We start from the raw sequence: 14,460 nt of genomic DNA, 5'->3' as shown, positions 1-14,460 counted from the left end.
CGGCGGCGGCCGCGCTCGGGGGGCGCGCGGCTGCGGCGGCGGCGGCGCCGCGCGTGAGGGGCCGCCTGGGGCCGAGCGGGCGCCGCCAACATGTCGGATACCAAGGTAAAAGTTGCCGTCCGGGTCCGGCCCCTGAACCGACGAGGTGAGGAGCTTTCCGCTCGTTTTCGTTTGTGGTCGGGATGAGGGCGGGGGCAACTTTGGAAACTGCGGGGCCGCGGGGCTGGACCGGCGGGAGCGGAGCCGGAGCGCCGGGGCGGAGGCGGCGCCCGCACCGGCCGCGGGGACCCGGTGCGCCGGCTCCCGGCTCCGGGCTCGGCCGCCTCCCGGGGGAGTCCCGCGCGGCGCGCAGAGGCGGGCTGCGGGCACGGATGCTCGGCTTGGCAACGTTCGTTTTCCCTTTTGCTTTCAGAACTGGAACTGAACACCAAGTGCGTGGTGGAGATGGAAGGGAATCAAACGGTCCTGCACCCTCCTCCTTCTAACACCAAACAGGGAGAAAGGTAAAGCGGGTGCCGAGAGGGCGGGCAGGAGGGTGCAGCCCCGCTGCCTCCTGCAAGTTTGAGCCAGGAAAATGGGAGTGCTCTTGCCTATTGTTAGGAGGACGGCTTCAAGTTTGTCGCACGCTCCTGTCTGAAGCTGTTGCAAGTCCAAGTTCCTCTCTCTCCTCCCTCTGCCCCCCTTCCCCTTGTCCCCTCCCATCTAGAGCGGCATCAAGGCAGGGCACCCCGGCCTGAACCAGGACCAGTCCGCTGTGTCCCCGGCTGGCTTCGAGGGCGCCGGATGGGACCCTAGAGATGATTAGTCCAATAGCCACATTTTACAGATGAGAAAACTGAGGCCTGAGGCGAGCAAGTGACCACCCCAAGGCCTAGTTCGTGGAACCCAGTGCCCCTGGTTCTTTCCACCACTGTACTGTTTGCTTTACTTGGCAGAATTGTTAAGGAACTTTGTGTGTAAAATGGGGGGTGGGAGGGAACACCTCCGCACAATAAAGCAGAACAGTTTTGTACGATGCAGGCTCAGGCCTGGACCATTTAAGATCTATTTTTTTGTTGGTGCTGAGTTGAGATAATGCCTGAATGTAATGCGCGAATTTCGATTTTCAAGGAAACAAAAGTAGTGCCTGGAGCTGTGTAGACACTGGGGGGATGTTTAAAAGGGGCTGCATTTACTAGATGGCAACATTTGCATTTGAAAAGTGGTAACTGTTGGATCCTTATTAATTCTGCTCTATTCCACGCAACAGTATGGGAAAATGCCCTAAAATAATTTGAATATTTGGCATTTTTTTGGTAAGCCCCTGAGAAGAAAACGGTTGGAATTCATTCAGTATAGCAATACAGTAGCTTGTAAAAATAGGAAAGAGAAATCAGGGAGATCTGACAAAATTAATTCCTCTCTGACGAGAGTTTGTGTTTCTAAAAGTCACCTGTTGATTGATGTGTTACAATTTAGTGATTTTTTTGTTGTTGTTCTTCAGAGATTTTTTTCACTAAAGAGAGACTCTGAAGTAGGGTTTGTTACTTTATCGCTAAAGGAAGCAACTGCCTTCATTCTATAATCATGCGGTGTTCAGGCATAGTTTTACTAAATTTGGGGGGGAGAAATTATCAGGAGGTAAGTTTGGGGATTCTTTGCTTTTTGTGCTGAGGCTAGAAATTTTTATCGAATGTGCAAACATTCTGCTTCCTGTAGCAGATTGTTATGGCTATTGTAAATAGCTGAGTTGTATTTAAAATATGTTAAATACTTTTCAGTAATGGATGTATCCTTGAATAATACTTTTAGATACATTTTAGAGATTTATAGGATTTTAGATACATTTATAGCAATGTAGTTGTGTATTTCTTAGTGATAGTAAGTAAACTCATTGAGTAAATTAAGATATTTACAGATTAAATTAGTCACCCACATCACCAACATTTCCCAACCCCCCCCCCCCCCCACCCTGAATATTGTTTGAGAAAAAAATTCTGCTGGGTCAGAGTCTTCAAAGCTGTCTAGGAAACAGGTAGAATGTTAACTCCTTTTATGTAGCTGTGGCTTCTGTTTCCCTTGCTGGTTTGACACCTGCTCCTTGTCACTCTTAACCATCAGGAGTGTTACTGTTAGCTACTATTTAATGAAATGAAGCTTTGTCATTTGTGGGCAGACACAGATTTAGTGTTGTGGAATTTGGATAGAAATTACAACTGTAGATGGTTGGAACTGCTAAATAATCAATTGATCATTTTTAGGGCCACCACTGCGGTTACTAATCAGCATCTTTTAAGTAATGATTTGAAGGGTGACTTTGGGATTTATCCATCTGCTTGCTTCTTGGAATAGCCCCTTATCTGGAACTATAAGAATAGCACTGAAACATGGGTGTTCTCTTGTTCTGACCTCCTGACAGATATGATTCTTTGAGTGGTGGATGGGCCCTTTCTGTGGGATTCTGCCTGGGTACCTGTCATTCAGTTTACAGACACACGGAGGAGTGAACACAGCAGTGCTGCTTGCAGGTTAGGATTACTGTCTTTGCAAGGAGGGAGACACCAAATGCATTTTGATTTTCATTAGGCAGCTTGGTTTTATGTTTCTCCAGTGGGTCTTCCCTTAAAGCAACAGTGCACTTAAAAATAGAAACAGTTCCTCCCTTGGGTTCTGGGTTGATTAATTGCAACAACGCTTCATGTTATGTTTGCAATTCATTTCTATCATTTGTTTTGGATAGAGCTCAGAGCAAGGCAAGACTATTATTTTTCTTACCTAGAAGTCCAAGGTTTGAAGTGTAAGAAGTTTTAAATTAATATTGGCAAACCTGTGTCAAATTGAAAATCACTTTTTTTTTCTGAATATTGCAAGAAATTACTAATGTATTAACCATGGTTGGAATTTTAAGTTACTGGGTGAAAACTTCCACTCCTACCAGTAAAAACAAACAAGAGTGCATTGGTTTCCAGGAAAAGAAACAGATAGGCTTAGCTTTCATGATTTTCCCCCTTTATGGAATCAAAGCCAAAACTACATGTTAAGGACTAAAAGATCACAGGTCTTCTGAGGTTAAAGATGTTTGTTTTGGTTCTGAAATTCTAAGATTATAATACACCACAGAGGTCCAGGTTAATAGTTGATGTGTTTATCAATCACCATTCTGAAACATTAAGACATATATGAATGTATTTCTTAAAATACCATTGCATTACCATGCAGGAGACATTTATGAAGTTCAGATCATGCTGGTACCATGCTTAGCTCAGGGGATCCAAAGATCACTATGGACCCATTGCCTGTGCCAGAGACTCTCACCTTTGAGAGACATGGGAAAACAGGGGAAAAAATAATTAAAATATAATGTGGTAGCTTATGTAGATTACACTTTTCCCACTATATATACCGTATCATTTGGAAATTACCTGTTGGCTCTTCTGTCTCCTCTCCTCTCCTTGAGGCTTTGAGATCTGGGAAGGCAGGTACCTTGTCCTACTGACTTTTGTGTCCCGTGTTTCCAAACAGCATCTGGCACATAGCAGGCCCTCAGCAAATGTCTGCAGTGTGATGGTTTGCAGTGTGATGGGTGTGCTGAGGAGGGGCTGTGGATGTGACCCGGGGTCCTGGCATCCTGCAAAGACAGGTGGCATTTGTGCCTGTCACGTGGGTGCTAAGAGTACAGGTTCACTTTTTCAAGATCGGGAGAAAGTCTTTTGTCAAAGTGAAAGCACACCTGCCTCAAATTACTTATGGGTGATTGTGTGTGCGTGCGTGCAGGATGTGGCATAGGGTGCGGAAGCCAGGCAATTCATGAAGGGAGAATAGAATGAGAACCCCTAATTTGCCAAAATAGGTAATAGTGGTTTTTTTTGCGGTACGCGGCCCTCTCACTGTCGTGGCCTCTCCCGTTACGGAGCACAGGCTCCGGACGCGCAGGCTCAGCGGCCATGGCTTACGGGCCCAGCCGCTCCGCGGCATGCGGGATCTTCCCGGCCCGGGGCACGAACCCGCGTCACCTGCATTGGCAGGCGAACTCTCAACCGCTGCGCCACCAGGGAAGCCCGGTAATAGTTTTAAAATCAAAGTAGAAGCAGATGTACAGTGCAAAGCCTTCCTGTCACCCTGGTTGTCATCCCTACTCTTCCCATCCCCTCACCTGTCCAAAAAGTAACCACAGTCATTAACTTCTCATGCATATTTTCAAATACACACACATTTTATATATATATATATATTTCCACAAATATCTTTTCTATAATTAAATACCAGTATATTGACTCCTTCATATTTTTTTATTTTTTAATATCCTGTATGGGTGGTAGTAGTGGTTTTAAAAATATACATACCCATGTGTATATGAATCTGATCTTTATAACTTTTAAGAAGTGACGCTTTATTATGAGAGTATAATGGAACTTGCTTTCTGCAGACGTGTTTGTTCTTATTTTAAATCATTTTAAAGTAAGTGAATTGTAGGGTAAGCATCCAAAGCAATGTGCATATGTCAGTATAACCTAGCTAAGTTAAAAGAAAAATTGGACTAAATTTAGGGTTTTAGTAAAAGAGCATCAAAGTTTTAACTTGCCCAATTTTTCCATACTGCAAGGTGGGTAGTGTAGCTTTTAAAGTATATGAGGGTGGGTCAGTGGAAGAAAACTACATCTTGGTCGACTGCATCTATACTTTCTAGTTTATGCATTATATGTTGCAAGTTTTTGATCGTTTCTTCCACCAGGCTGGCTTCCACTGCTATTCCAAAGTCGTCTAGGATGGTTCCTTCTGCTCGAGTATATCCGTAGACTGGAAATTTAAAAATTAGTTAAAATCATATAAAATGAAAAAGATCCATCACCTAAGAAGCAGTAATATTCCACATTATCTGATTGACTTTGAGTTTTATTGTGTTTTCTGTGTTGTTACTCTTCTCTCTGGTTCAAATATTACAAAGTTGATTGTAAGAAAGCAGAGTATTTAGATTTCAGTAATATAGGAGTGAGCATTCTTCATGCATGATATCAGTGGCATTTTAAAGAGTGTCACAATGGAATATTTTCATTAGCTGTCAACGTTTTCCATTTCTTTGCTTTACAATAAAGATAGATTGTCATCTCTCACTTTAAAAAACAGGACTAAAAGTAATTACAATGCTGTATAGATAGTAATTTTAAAATTATTTTGTTCACAGTTAAACATACATTTTACATTATGCACTGTTGTGTGTACGTATATGAAGGTTCATGAAAAAATTTACTATGTGCAATGTCTCTGTTATTTTCTACCACCTTTTCTTTTATAAAGGGAACTTTATTTTTATTTATTTATTTTTGGCTGCGTTGGGTCTTCGTTGCTGCGTGGGCTTTCTCTAGTTGTGGCGAGCAGGGGCTACTCTTCATTGCGCCGTATGGGCTTCTCATTGCGGTGGCTTTTCTTATTGTGGAGCACCGGCTCGTGGCGCGCAGTCTTCAGTAGTTGTGGCTCGAGGGCTCTAGAGCGCAGGCTCAGTAGTTGTGGCACACGGGCTTAGTTGCTCCACGGCATGGGGGATCTTCCTGGACCATGGCTTGAACCTGTGTCCCCTGCATTGGCAGGCGGATTCTTAACCACTACGCCACCAGGGAAGCCCTACCTGGTTTTGTTTTAATTCATTTTAGAAATGATGGTTGTGACTTACAGAATTAATTTCACAACCCGCTAAATGGTCACAAGTTTATAATTTGAAAAATACAAGTTTAATGGTTAAGAGGTTGGGTTCTGCATACATATATTTGTATATATATTTTAAAATCAGTGTAATAGTTTGAAGTGTGAAGTAGTTTTATAATTTATAAAGGCTATGGTTTAAAAAGAAGAATCCTCTTCATTTTTAGTCCCAGAGGCAGCCACATATAGTGATTTTAGCTTATTCTTTTGGGATTTCCCTCCATATTTCTGAGTAACATGCTGGTAGTGCTAGTTTTTAATTCGTTCTCTCTGTTTCCTTTCTGTGCCTTATTCTCACCCCATCCCCGAATTCTCCCCATCCCCCGTTTTCCCAATATAGTTATATAATGTATCAGTATTTAGTGCTTCCATTATTTAAATGACTGTATAGAACATTATTTACAGTTGAGCCATGTCTCTTCCATGATTTCTCCTATCATACAACACTTTTTGTTTTCCCTGGAGTTAATAAATGTTTTAATTTTTTTCCTTTCTCTCTAATTTGCTTCTTTTTTATGTACTTACCCTTAATTCAACTTTTAAATTATCTCTCCCTTGCCCACATCTCCTTTCAAGACATTTGGATATTATCAAGTGCTCTCTTGATTTCATCTTCTTAGAGACATTTCTCCTTGATCCTTCTAACATGTTCCTTTATGAACTGGTAACCTTCTCTGCCTGATGTAGCTGTCATCCTGGGGTTCCTGTCACATCATTCTGAGAATTCCTTTTATTTCTCTTCTGTGTGGAATCTGTTTTTCTGTTTCCTTTTTCTTTCTTGGTTTACTGTCTCAATTTTGTAGAGCATATCCTTTGGTAGCTTCCTGAGAAAGAATGTTTGGGAAGTAAGGGTTTTTAAAACCATGAAAATATCTTCATTCCACCCACTTACCTCGTTAATAGTTTGGATGGGTATCAAATTCTATTTTGAAGATATTGTTGCTTTAATGTCTTCTACCTTCCAGTGTTTCTCTTGAGAAGTCCAAAGCTATTTGGATTTCTAATCCTTTTGACGTGACCTAGATTTTCCCTTTCTGGAATCCTATAGAATATTTTCTTCCCCATTTTTGTGAAATCACAATGGTGGGCCTTTTGGACCTGGAAACTTGCATCCTTCAGTTCTGAAAAAAAAATTATTGAATTAATTCATTAGCAAACACTTTTTTAAATTTACTCAGTTCTTTTCTGGAACACTTATTTGGACATGGGGTTTCCTGAACTGGTCCTCTAATTACTTTATTTTTCCTTTCTACTTTTTTTTTTTTTTTTGCGGTACGCGGGCCTCTCACTGCTGTTGCCTCTCCCGTTGCGGAGCACAGGCTCCGGACGCGCAGGCCCAGCTGCCTTGGCTCACGGGCCCAGCCGCTCTGCGGCATGTGGGATCTTCCTGGACCGGGGCATGAACCCGTGTCCCCTGCATCGGCAGGCGGACCCTCAACCACTGTGTCACCAGGGAAGCCCTCCTTTCTACTTTTTATCTCTTGTTTTTATTCAACCTTCTGGGAGATTTCATCCACTTTATCTTTCAACCCTATGTTTAATTTTTATCATATTTTTCATTTCCAAGAACTCTTATAGTCTTTTTTTGTTTGTTTTTAAAATAGCATCCTATGCTTGTTTTCTGGTTGTGGCATTTTTTGTGTCTTTCTGAGGACACTAATGATAGTTTCCTCTATATAGTCAGTCTTTTTTTTTTTTTTTTAGTGCATAGTTTTGTTGGTGTTGGTGTCTGTCTTTTATGTTGAATCTCAAATGTATAGATTTTGGGCTTTCTCTAGGACAAGGACTATATATGATTTATCTTTGTGTTCTTAGGGCCTAGATTCAAGAATGCCCAGCACACAGAAAGCATTTTGTAAATTCTCTTTGTTGTTTTAAAAAAATGAGTTCTGTCAACTCCCTTTTCTTTTTAGCTTCCAACAATAGAAATAAAAGTGCTTTTCTTTTTCTTAAGAGCACGTGTAAATGCTAGAATTAAAGGTAGTAGCTGCCTTATACAACTCTTAGCTACCCACATTAATGAAGATAATCAGTGTAGTCAGTACAAAAGCTGGAAAAATAAGAAAAATCCTGTTTTTGTATCACTATTGCAAAAATTTTAGTTAGGAGATGGTTTTCTTTTGGTCATCATTAATTTTAAAATATGTATGCTTGTTGGGCTGGGGAAATTTTTCAAAATGATACCAAACTGGCCAGTTTATCATCCTACCACTTGGCTTCTTCTGGCAAAATCTAGTTAGAGATAAGTGGATAACTTGGATTGTTTCCAATTTTCAATAAAATTACACATGCTGTGCACTCATATTTTAAAGAAATTTATAGGCCTTCCCTGGTGGCGCAGTGGTTAAGAATCCGCCTGCCAGTGTAGGGGACACAGGTTCAAGCCCTGGTCTGGGGAGATCCCACATGCTGTGGAGCGACTAAGCCCGTGTGCCACAACCACTGAGCCTGTACTCTAGAGCCTGCGAGCCACATCTACTGAGCCTATGCACCACAACTACTGAAGCCTGCACGCCTGGAGCCTGTGCTCCACAACCAGAGAAGCCACCACAGTGATAAGCTCGTGCACCGCAGCAAAGAGTAGCCCCTGCTCACTGCAGCTAGAGAAAACCCGCGTGTAGCAGCGAAGACCCACCACAGACAAAAATAATTAAAAAAAAAAAAACTTTATAAGAAAAAGTCTTTCACAGATAGTAAGCTTTCTGAAGACATCAAGGTCTCTCAGTTATTCAACTACAGTTACCCTTTCTCAAATCTTCCCTGGAGCTATTTAGAGTTTAAAGGAGTTTGGAGAACATTACTGGCAAATGAAATGGAGAAACCAACAAGACATATAGAAACGCTCAGAAAGAGAACTTTGTACCTTCACAACATAGGAAATGAAGTTTACTAACAACACAGCTGTCAATAAAGGAAGTATGCTAAAATTCACATTAAAACAATCAAGAGTTGATTTATATGGGATTCAAGAGCTATCTTTTCAAAGATTACACAGTATTTCTGGGAATTTAGATTTGCAAATATAAGAAGAAAATATGAGAAATTGTTCCTTGGAAAATTAGTTTATTTGGCATTTTACCACCCGACAACTATGTGGAAACTAAATAAGCATGGGAAAAATGTCAAGTTTTCACATCTCTAAAATTTTACTGTAAAAATGAGTAATTCTTATATTTGATTGTAAGATCTAAGGTTAAAAAAAGAAAAGTAGAGAGGAGAAATTCTTGGAGACTCTCAGAATTAGGTGGACAACCAGTCCAAGCCTCATCTTTTGCTTGAATGCAGTCTTGATTTCATTTTACTACGAGATGAACAATTCAGTGAATCATTGATGAAGCAGTAGAACTGTTTTACCAAATCATTCTTGAAATGAACTTTTCACGTCAAAGCGCAATTGTATCTTTTAAAAAGATTGCTTCCTTAGATACTCTAAAATGTTTTATAAGAAGCATGACAGAAATTTAAAAGGGGGGGTGGTGGCAGGGGGAAGGTGTCATTGTCTGGGCAAACCTGACAAATCCATTATTCTTATTTTTCCCCTTTCTTCATTTTGTCCTTATCCATATAATATAAATATTTGTAATTACAATTTTGTGTTTTGCTTTCCTCGCATTTATATTTTGTCATGCAACATAGTTTTCATAATTATAATAATTGAGTAGTTTGTTGAGTTTCATAATTTTAAACCATATTTCTATATTTCTGGACCTGAAAGTTGTTCCTCTTAATGATTGTAAATAACTGAGAGCATCTTCGAGGAACTTTTTAAGAATCCTTTGCTAGTTGCAAGGCATTTCTTCCCAAGCAAGCTTGCTACTACAAAAATACATCTTTGAAATTGCATGACAACATATATTGCATGACATAAATTGCATGACAACATACTCCCTTATATTATAGTGGAGTTAAAGTTGATAAATTTCAGATTTAAGTATGAGCTAGGTCATGGAAAAAAGGATTTTGTGTGGACAGTAACAACCCAGGGGTTCTCACACTTAAGAGTGCATCAGGGGACTTCCCTGGTGGTCCAGTGGTTAAGAATCTGTATTCCAATGAAGGGGATGTGGGTTCAATTCCTGGTCAGGGAACTAAGATCTCACATGGCATGGGGCAACTAAGCTCACATGCTGCAACTACTGAGCCCTCCTGCCGCAACTACTGAGCCCGTGTGCCACAACTAGAGAAAAAGCCCACATGCCACAATGAAGAGCCCACAACTAAGATCCGATGCAGCCAAATAAATAAATGTCAAAAAAAGAAAAAAACAGTCGCACCCAAAAGGTTCTGATCCAGTAGCTTGGCTTGAGAATTTGCATTTCTAACAAGTTCCCAGGTGATGCTGATGCTGTTAGCTCCGGACCAAGCTTTGAGAATCACTGCTTTAGACCAGGACTGTCCAATAGAATTTTCTGTGATGATGGAAATGTTCTACACATCTGCTGTCCAATATGGTAACCACTGGCCATGCATGATTACTGAGCACTTGAAATGTGGCTAGTGCAACCAAAGAACTGAATTTTAAATTTTATTTCATTTTCATTAGTTTAAATTTAAACTGCAGATGGCTACTGTATTGGACAGTAGGGGTCCGGACATAGTTCTAAACTTTGGTTGCACATTAGAATCACCTGGGGGGCTTTAAAAATCGATGCCTGGGTCCTACCCCCAGAGTTTCTGGCTTAATTGGGCTGTAGTGGCACCTTAGGCATTGGGATTTTTAGCTGCTTTCCAGATGTCCCAGTTAGGATTGTTGTTTAACAAATCATCCCTAAAGTTAGTGGTCTGAAACCACCATTTTTTAATGCCCCTGGCCTCTGTGGGTCAGGAATTTGGACAAAGTAGATATGACTTGTCTCTGCTTCTCATTGTCTGGGGTCTCATCTTGAAGACTAGAAGTCTGAGGGTGTAGTCATCGGAGGGCTTGACCGGGTTGGATGTCGGAGGTGGTTAACACACATGGTTGGTAGTTGATTCTCATGTGTAGTGAAGGTTGACAAACACTGATCTAGTTTAATAAAGCAGGTTTTAAAGCCCAGTTTCACAGCTTGTCCTTTGGTTTATTTTACCATCCTGATTGTGGTCATGTATGCAAATTCTCATAACCATTAACGTTCTCAAAACTAAAGTCTGAAAGCCTCATAAAATCAGCCTAAATATTTACCTTATTAAGGCGACTTATGGAACTTTAATAGGGTCTTCGTATTATTATGAAAGTTAAGCCTCACAAATAAATTCTCTCCCATTTGAGAAAAGCCTCCTATTCTCTATCCAGGTGTACTTAATCAAAATACCTCTTCTTATTTGTTTTTACTTAAATTGTGGCAGAGGGGGAAGGAATTACCTCGATTATCTAGATGCAGGGTACTTGCCTATCCTTCAGCTGACTCCTCCACCTGACTTCTTGGGAAGCACAGGTTTCTCAGCTTTCTAATGGCCTGTGGACCACAATTCCCTGCTTCAGGCCCTGGAACTATGTGGCAGTCCCAACCTCAACTCCTGAACCATTGCAGAGCCCTAGGGACCCCATCTGTGTGGAGGCTCAGGACGGTGTGATGACTGGATGCTGCAGGGTTCTGCCACTAACGTGGTCTGTATCCTTCAGCTAGCCATGAACACTTCATCATCTGTCAAACTGCGGGCTAAACTAGGTAACCGGTAAGGTTTTTTAAGCTCTAAAATTTAGATTTATCCCAACTATACTTACGTGTAGAGTTGAATCAAATAGAGTAATAGGTAACACTTACAGGGGCTGAAATGGGTTGGGTTGTAATTTACTTCTTGTCAGAGTGTGAGGAAAACCGGGGAGGAAGGGTCACTGTTCTTGGGAGGCTCTGTTTGCCTGCAGTAGCTGATGCGAGAATTGAAGGTGTCAAGTGAAATAAGACAGCCACTAGCTCCAGATAGCTGAAGCCATTATCAGCTAGCAGGGGAGCCTGGGTTCCTTACAGACATTTCTACATGCCTCCTGTTTCAGCTAGGACAGCAGCTTTTATACGTGCCTACAGGGCATTATAAATCTTCTGATTTGGTCCTTTCAATTAGTTTTTATCTTGTACAGTTGTGTTCTTTTGGGGAACCAGTGATTTTTAAGCTGGTCTTGCAGGCATACAGCTGTTTTATGTGATAAGTCTGTATGTATGGGGGTGGAGAAATGACATTTCCAGAGCTGTTAGCCTAAAACTTACTTGGGCAGTTTGTTTTGTTTCCGAGGGTTCTGTTATAACCTAACCAAAAGTGTGGTTAATTCCCAATATTTCTTACCTTCAACTGTGAGATGAATTCTGTTTAGTAAGAAAGAGAGAGAGAGAGAAAGAAAGGGGGAAAGAGAGAAAGGGGGAGAGAGTGAGAGTGTTTCCTTTAGGGTTTGTGTCCTCTTACCCATTCTTTTGAAAGCAGAGTGGAGTTATTGATTCTCTCTGACCCTTTAGAGTCTGGTCTGTAGGTGTGATGAGCTTTGCTACTGTTAGAAGAGGTGTGAGGAAAGCATCTGTGTGCCGTTGCCTTGAGGGAAGAAGTTCGGAGCCTTGTTTTTTTAAAAGACAGGGAACAGGAAGGAAGGCTTTGAGGAAAGGGAAGCTTTACCCTTTGTTGTTGGCTCTTTGTGTTGTCTAGAAGAGACACTCCCTAGATTGTACACCCACCATGAATGACCACAACTATTCATGTATCTCAAGCTGGGAGCCTCAGGGGAAAATCAGAAAGGGCAAAACCATGCTGAACTGCTCAGGCATTCTGTTGCAATATTGAGTGGATTTATCCCCAATTTTGGAAGGGTCATGCAGTAAAGCCTCATGTAGTTTGTTGAGCAGATTAATAAGCCTTTAAACATACTTACACTTTGTAGTTTAATAAAACCAGTCCTCAGAATTGATGCTTTGTGTGCCCACCTATCTATAATCCCAGCTCAGTAGAGGATGTGTCAAGATGTAGAGCTGAACTTGTAACTGCTCTTTTTAAAATTGGATAACAAACTGTTAGCGTTTTTTGTTTTGTTTTGTCATTTGCTTTCTATCTTTAATGACTTCTATTTAGATTGTTAATTAAAGTTTAGTATTCCCTGTACAAATTGTAACAGGGGATGGTTACATTATCGTGTTAAGAAAGAGCCTTAAAATTACTGTTTCCAGGGTAATGCTTTGAGTAAGGAGGAAGCAGTGTGGTAGGGGAAGCTTATCAAGATAATGGTGTTAAATTTGAGCAGCCTTATCCAGTTTTAAACATCTGCCTTTTTGATCTAGAGTTACTGTAACAAACAGGTAACATTAGCATGGTAATGTAACTAAGTTTGTTTTTGTTTTTGAAGCCTTTAAGTTTTGCTGGCTTTGATAGTTAGCAATAGAATAGTATCCCCCCCCACACACAATGACAACTTAGTCTGCGTTTTTGTGATGAATTATGCAGTGGAAATAATTTTTCCCAATTGTTTTTCTTTTGAATACTGAACAAAGAGTCTTCCTTATTTGTGTGTATAAATGAATTTTTCTGAATGGCAGTGTACATCTTTGCTTTTGTAGTTTGATACATTGAAATAACCTCACCCATCTATTTAAAAGTTAGCCCAGATAAAGTTTAAATGTTCATAAGTATGTGAATTACTTTGTTGTTTTTTTTTTTTTGCAGTACATGGGCCTCTCACTGTTGTGGCCTCTCCTGTTGCGGAGCACAGGCTCTGGACTCGTAGGCTCAGCTGCCATGGCTCACGGGTCCAGCCACCCCGCGGCATGTGGGATCTTCCCGGACCGGGGAATGAACCCATGTCCCCTGCATCAGCAGGCAGACTCTCAACCACTGCACCACCAGGGAAGCCCTGAATTACTTTGTATTTGAGCCAGAGCTTTTACTCAATGAAAGGAAATCTTTTATTTGCCTTTCGTATGTTTCTGTGGCCATCCAGTTGGGTGTAAATATCTAGTAGTTTTATAAAACACTATCAAGTATTGTGACAGAATGATGTAGTGGTCCAGAGCCACTCAGAGGACTTGGGAGACCAACTGCTTATATTTGAAACTGATTATGCAACTGACTAGCTGCAAAATGTCTGGCAAGTCCCTTAACCCTTTGTGCCTGTATTTCCTCATCAGTAAAATGGGAATAATAAAATTACAGACCCATAGCGGTTGTGAGGATTACCTGAAAAACTGGGTTCACCTCTTGGTGGGTGTCAGAGAGGGAGAAGGAGGACTTATTACTAAGTAATAAGGAAAACACCGGGATCTTTCTCAGAGCTGTGGCTCCCCAGCAGCAGAATTGGGGAAGTTTTAAACTAAGGGTACCTGCATATTCATGAAGGGGCTTGAGCCCAGGAGAATTCAGCGTAGAGTTGGGGCAAAGGTCAACAGAGCCCAGGCTTTAGTTGATTGAAGTCACAAAAGGTCAACTTCATCATTCTGTCCTCCACCAGGGTGGGGACCTTATTTCCTACAGACTCAAAACTATGTATCAGATGACTGTGTATAGCCCTTGAGGAGGAACTAGGGCTCTGTTTATCGCTGAACTGTGTTTCTTGACTGCTTTCCCTTTGTTCCTGCATCCCCTGGCTTCATTTAAGAGCATTAATTACTGAGACCTGTTCAAGGGCAAGCATTGTAGCCAGGCTTAGATCCCCAAATGGCTTAGGTCAAAATGGCTTCTCTTCTGTCAAGGAAGCCGTGCCTGGTTCACTTCCTCCAGGGACCCCCTACCCCATCTGTTTATAATAGCAGGGTACCTCGCACAGGGCACACATTAAGTGTTGACAATTTAATATTTTTATTAACACGGAACACTTAAAGCTTGTTGACCTAC

At 41.3% G+C, this 14,460-nt stretch overlaps 1 protein-coding gene across 7 annotated transcripts in view; it reads left to right on the top strand.

Moving 5' to 3' along the window:
• Positions 1-14,460, top strand: part of KIF13A (kinesin family member 13A) — a 217,604-nt gene continuing 203,144 nt past the window's right edge. For 6 of the 7 annotated variants that reach the window (XM_027128456.1, XM_027128455.1, XM_027128452.1 and 3 more), the window contains exons 1-2: positions 7-145; positions 413-503. In XM_027128456.1, the coding sequence (XP_026984257.1) occupies positions 91-145; positions 413-503 (146 nt within the window). In that variant the 5' untranslated portion in view covers positions 7-90. Of the gene's footprint in view, positions 146-412; positions 504-14,460 lie in introns of all 7 variants that reach the window. The other variant, XM_027128453.1, reaches the window with a different exon arrangement.

Source organism: Aethalodelphis obliquidens, unplaced genomic scaffold (genome assembly GCF_003676395.1).
Source record: "Aethalodelphis obliquidens isolate GAN/ISIS:26980383/991018 unplaced genomic scaffold, ASM367639v1 scaffold34, whole genome shotgun sequence".
Classification (NCBI taxonomy): domain Eukaryota; kingdom Metazoa; phylum Chordata; class Mammalia; order Artiodactyla; family Delphinidae; genus Aethalodelphis; species Aethalodelphis obliquidens.
Note: the sequence above shows the minus strand (reverse complement) of the source record. Positions and strands in the feature narration are given on the sequence as shown.